This window comes from Portunus trituberculatus, chromosome 27 (genome assembly GCF_017591435.1).
Source record: "Portunus trituberculatus isolate SZX2019 chromosome 27, ASM1759143v1, whole genome shotgun sequence".
NCBI lineage: Eukaryota > Metazoa > Arthropoda > Malacostraca > Decapoda > Portunidae > Portunus > Portunus trituberculatus.
The window spans coordinates 16251402-16257401 of NC_059281.1; the positions used below are offsets into that span (position 1 = coordinate 16251402).

General features: G+C 40.5%; 1 protein-coding gene across 7 annotated transcripts in view; it reads right to left on the minus strand.

Moving 5' to 3' along the window:
- Window positions 1–6000, minus strand: part of LOC123509498 (small G protein signaling modulator 2-like) — a 91789-nt gene that overhangs the window by 24047 nt on the left and 61742 nt on the right. For all 7 annotated transcript variants that reach the window (XM_045263818.1, XM_045263816.1, XM_045263817.1 and 4 more), the window contains exons 5-7: window positions 4976–5149; window positions 3040–3107; window positions 875–1029 (exon numbers count right to left, since the gene is read on the minus strand). In XM_045263818.1, coding sequence (XP_045119753.1) covers window positions 875–1029; window positions 3040–3107; window positions 4976–5149 — 397 coding nt within the window. The remainder of the gene's footprint in view (window positions 1–874; window positions 1030–3039; window positions 3108–4975; window positions 5150–6000) is intronic.

Genomic DNA, 6000 nt, shown 5'->3' on the forward strand with positions numbered 1-6000 from the left:
GAGAGAGAGAGAGAGAGAGAGAGAGAGAGAGAGAGAGAGAGAGAGAGAGAGAGAGAGAGAGAGAGAGAGAGAGAGAGAGAGAGAGAGAGAGAGAGAAGGGCAAAGGAACAAAGTAGGAATGAGAATATCAGAGAAGCAACACCAATACATTTACATACATACATACATACATACATACATACATACACACATACCCACACACACCCACACGGAGATTGAAGGAGAAACCATTATACAAGTAGACAAGCAAGTGAAAACAACATCAAAGAGGTAAGAAGAGGATTCAAACTATTGACGTATATAAATCAAAACAAAAGAGAAAGACAGAGTGGAAAAAAAGAAAATAAGGAAATGGAGAGGAAAATCTAAAATATGAAAAGAAGAAAAGTAAAGAACGATTTACGAGGGAAGAAAAAGAGAAGATAAGAAAGAAAATCTAAAATACATGGAAAGGAAAGAAGAGTAAAAAGAGAAAAAACGTATATATATATTGTGAGCATCCGCAAAGAAAAGACTGAAAGAGGGAAGAAAGAAAAACAAAAATGAAAAAAATGACAAAGATAAAAAGAAAAGTAAGAAACAATTTAAACACAGTCCATCCACAAACACATGAATGCAATCTGTGGACAAATACACAAATGAACAAGTAAAAAAAAAAAAAGGGAAGGAAGGAAAACACACAAAATAAACAAAGGAAGAAAAACAGAGAAAAAAATGCAAGAAGGAAAACAAGAGAATGAAAAAAAAAAAAATCACAATTCTAAAACCAACCCTATCCCTCCTCCTCCCCACACACGCAACAACAACCCGCACACAAACAGCACAATATCCGACATCTTTCCCAGCACACAGACACAAACACGGACACACTCACATGCAGACCAGGGCGGCGGGGTACAGGGGGTGTGGCTGGACCAGAGAGGTGTCCGGAGGAGATTCTGTGCCTTTGTACCAACTCGTCAGCGGGAGGGTCCGTCCACAGATGATCCGCCGTCTTCATGCGGCTGAAGTCGAGGGCACAGGGACCGACTGGGTGGTGTAGGAGAGAAGAGAGTGAGAAGAGTGAATGTAAATTTATGTTATGTCAGTTTTAGCTTTTATTTATTTATTTATTTATTTTTATTTACGTAAGATGAGCTCCAGTCATGGCTAGGAATATTATGAAGAAATATTTCATTCGAAGAGTTAGTCATTTAATAAACGAAATATCTAGGTTAAAATCACGTTTGGGTATCTACTGAAACCTCCCTCTTGAAGGAGTTTAAGTCATGGGTAGCACGAAATACAGCAACATGCTCATGAGTTTACCAGCATAACATATAAAAGCTTGAGAACACTCGTTAACTCTTGCATTAGGAGACAGACAAAATAGTAATGAAGGGAAATAGAAATTATATCAGAGAGAGAGAGAGAGAGAGAGAGAGAGAGAGAGAGAGAGAGAGAGAGAGAGAGAGAGAGAGAGAGAGAGAGAGAGAGAGAGAGAGAGAGAGAGAGAGAGAGAGAGAGAGAGAGAGAGAGAGAGAGAGAGTCCTTCAAATATGTAGATAGGTAGGTAGAAAGTGCGAGACGGATTGGAAAGTTGAAAGAGAGACGAGGAGCGAAGACCCACTTGAGAAGAAAAAAAAAAAGGAGGAGAAAGTCTACGGTGATTGACAGCCTGGGGTCAAATACGTAGACAAGGGGATAAGGCACTGAGGACACAAGATTACATAGCTCTAGAAAGTGTGAGGCTGAGGAGATAGACTGTAGTTAAGAGATTAGTTTACGCTAAGTTCAGTCAGGTTCAGAAAGAAATAATAACAAAGCACAGTAAAAAGGAAAGGAATTATTCAAAGGGTTTAGTTAGGTTAGGTAAAGTAGAAGAGAATAAGGTAAGTTACATTACATAAGTTAAGAGGACGTTACTTACAAGCTAGACCAGGTAATATACAAGGAAGTTAATTAGTCAGAGTTCGGTTGGGTGAAGTTAGGTAATATAGGACAGAGTTAGTTAAAGACAGCACAGGAGGACTTAAAGTGAGGAGAAGTATTTAGGGACAGAGAGGCAGACGGGCGTGTTGGATGTGTAGGTGGACCAGAAAGTTGTGGAGAAAGGGAGGGTATATGGATATAATGACGAAGAAAGAGTTAAAAAAGAGATAAAGAAAAAGGAAGGATAATTGAAGAGAGAGAGAGAGAGAGAGAGAGAGAGAGAGAGAGAGAGAGAGAGAGAGAGAGAGAGAGAGAGAGAGAGTACTAGGAATCTATCCAGCATCGACAGAGCAAGTCAACCCTGAAGTATCTCTCTCTCTCTCTCTCTCTCTCTTACTTGTGCGTGTGTGTGTGTGTGTGTGTGTGTGTGTGTGTGTGTGTGTGTGTGTGTGTGTGTGCTTCTCCAATGTGTCGTTCTGGTCAAGGACAAAAAAAGAAAGACAAGGAAGAAAGGACTGAAGGAAAGAAGGAAGGAAGGAAGGAAGGAAGGAAGGAAGGAAGGAAGGAAGGAAGAAGGGAGGAAGGTCAGTGTAGAAGTCTCAAAGGCAGGGTGATGGTACTGGTTCTTGAGAGAGAGAGAGAGAGAGAGAGAGAGAGAGAGAGAGAGAGAGAGAGAGAGAGAGAGAGAGAGAGAGGATAATAAAAACACTAAAGAAAGACGAGTCTATTATCCATTTAAACTCGGAATGGAACATTATCTCTCTCTCTCTCTCTCTCTCTCTCTCTCTCTCTCTCTACACCGTTCCTTCCAAGTTCCTTCACTCTTTACTTTCCTCCACTAAGCCTCTTGCATCCAATCCCAAGAGCCTCATCCTCTCTAGCCTCTATTTCCACACCTGTCCTTGCCTCCCACACCTGTCCTACCTCCCACACCTGTTCCTTGCGTCCCACACCACCTCACACCTTAACGAGCGGGCCACGAGTCCTTTATAGCTACAGGGACCTTGTAAACCTGACCTTACCTAGCTTACATGCTGCCTCACTGTCATGGGTGTGATGGTAAGAGTGACATGGGCGTGGTGACGTGAGTTTAGTGATATGGGTAAGCTGTGTTGGTGTCCTACGTACCCAGGAGGGAGCTCAGGATGGTGCCGTAGTCTGGGTCCGCCACTAAGGAGTCCTTCTCATAATATTTGCTGTAGGATGAGAAGAAGGGGGAAGGATATGTTAGGTGCTGTACATGTAGGTATATATAGATTACACACACACACACATTATGTATATATTTAACCCCTTCAGTACTGGCACGCACTTTTACCTTGAGATATGTGTACCACTAAACCATTTCATTGACATTAGTAAGGGTCTACGGAGGTCAAAAGATTAATGGCCACAGTCTTCACTATTTCAACCCTCATATGAGTTTCTGAAGCTGTATATAATTACCAAATAGTAACTAGAATGAATATGGGAACACGTCATGGTACTGAAGGGGTTAAGTATAGAGTGCACATTCCTAAGTATATGAAGTTTGAATAAATAGCTTGTTTTATTCTCCCTTTTTCTTCTTTTCATCATAGTATTCTGCTTAATCTCCTTATTCTCCATACGCTTATGATGTTTAGATACACATTCCTTCTTATTACCGTTTATTCTTGCTTCCCATCTTCACAGTCATATTCTCCTTTACCTTCCTCTTCTACTTCTTCTCTTTCTTCCTTTTCCTATATCTAATCGTAATAAATAAGGAAAACAAAGGTAAATAAAGGATACACACGAAAGCCCAATTTGTTACACGAAAGAATACGATTAACCTAAACAGTAACTCTCTCTCTCTCTCTCTCTCTCTCTCTCTCTCTCTCTCTCTCTCACCTTTCGTATTGATTATCCGCCTTCTTTTTCTTTATTTTTTACGCTATTTTTGCTGATCCTTAACTCTCTCTCTCTCTCTCTCTCTCTCTCTCTCTCTCTGATTAGTTCTGTTACTTCCAGAGCACGTAACATTGTGAATTTCTCTCTCTCTCTCTCTCTCTCTCTCTCTCTCTCTCTCTCTCTCTCTCTCTCTCTCTCTCTCTCTCTCCAGCAATGCCTTTTTTTCAGTTTCCTGTTTTTTCTTTTATTTCCTTTAGATGTAAAAATAAATAAAATTCCTCCAACCATCAATTACTGTTGCTTTCCTAAATTTTTCCTTGCCTTCCATTGCCTAAAATAAAATTCCTGTCTATTTGCCTGCCTGTTTACCTTTCTGTATACTGTCCTCACTTTAATTCAATTCCTGTGCTCTCTTCTATCTATTCCCTCCGTGAATAGATAAATATAAACACTTTCTTTCCCATTCCTATCTAAATATACCGTCATTTTTTTTTCTTTTCTTTTCTCTCCGTGTTTTCTTTACTTTTCTATATCTACTGTCTTTCCATCGCTTTCCTTTTCTATTTACCCCATTCAGCATGATAATAAATGCATCTTTATCTCAAAATATCACCAGCTTTCTTTCTACCAGTTTTCCTGTCTCTTTTATTTCCTCTATCTACCTGTCTATATCTATTGTTTTTTCCATTTTCTCGTTTTATTTTTACCTTTCTTCTCAGACAACATATTACATAAACAACACTTTCTTTTTTCAATGTCTATTTAAACATATTACTATCCTTGTTTTCTTTTTTGCCTGTCTATCTTTCTATCTGTTTATCTTTTATATCTACTCTCCATCGCCTGCTATTTCCTTGCTTTTCTATTCGTCCAATCCAAAAACATCAGTAATATTTTTCCTTTTTCATTCCTCTTGGAAAATATTATCATCCTTTCCCTTTTTGTTTCCTCCCTTTACTGTCTCCTAGAAAAGAGGGAAAGCTTTCTAGAATATTCCTAAAGCCTTTACCTTCAGTTCACTTGCTCTCTTCCTCTCTTATCTATTTTCCTTAACGTGACGGCATCTCTCTCTACCAACCTTCTGTTTCCTCGCCCTTTAATTCCCCCCTCAAAAATTTCCCTAGAGTAAGTCAACCCTGAAAAGCCTCTCTCTCTCTCTCTCTCTCTCTCTCTCTCTCTCTCTCTCTCTCACCTGCTGTTCTGCACCAGGTAATCAATTATCTTGGCCAACACCTTTTCGAAGAGCGCCACACGAATCCACAGGTAGCGAGGGGGACTCACACATCCGGACATGGAACCAGAGTTCTTCTTGACGAGCGGCGGCTTCCCCAGACGCGAAGCAGAGTCCCCGCTCCCGCTACTTCTCCTGTAGGCGGCGCGAAGGAAAGGTGGTCACGTATGGTGTAGGTGGTTCTAAAAGGTGTTTATCTACTGATACTCGTACTGCAGAAGGTGATGGCGAGGAAATTGGTTAGGTTAGGTTAGTTAAGGATAGTTCAGTTAATGTTATGATGGTTCTTAATTGAATGGGTGGTGTTGAAGTCCTTCCTAACGTTACTCCAGCAGAAAGCGATGACAAAGGGAAGATCGGGTGAGGTAAAGTTAAGTATATGTTTGGTTATGTTAGTTTACGTGCTTCTAAATTATAGGTATGGAGTTGAAGCTTTATCTATTGCTACTACTTTTGCAGACCACGAAGACGAAGGAAAGGTCAGGTAAGTTAGGTACGTGCTGTGTCATGTTACGTGGTTCTTAATTAAAGGTGTGAAGGTGAAGGTTTCTTTACTGCAACTCAGGTTCTGTTAATTAAAGACATGTCATTTTATGTTAGGTAAGGTTGTGTTATGCTTGTTGGTTTGTAATTAAAGGTGTGGTGACGGGAGATCTCTGCCATCGCTACCTAGGTAAGGTTAGACAAAAGTACGTTATGATGACCTGTACTTAGTTAAAAGGCTCTTGATTGTGGTGTGTGTGTATGTGAGTATGTGTGTGTGTGTGTGTGTGTGTGTGTGTGTGTGTGTGTGTGTGTGTGTGTGTGTGTGTGTGTGTGTGTGTGTGTGGTGAGTGTGGTGAGATAAGGTGAGGTGAAACAGGTGAAGACTAATTAATCTAGTCTTTGAGGTGCACAAGTGTGGCAAGGACAGCCAGGGTCAACCCAAATCCACCTTTACCATGCATAGTGTAATATAACATCAAGGCTCAGTGGCAAGGAGGTGT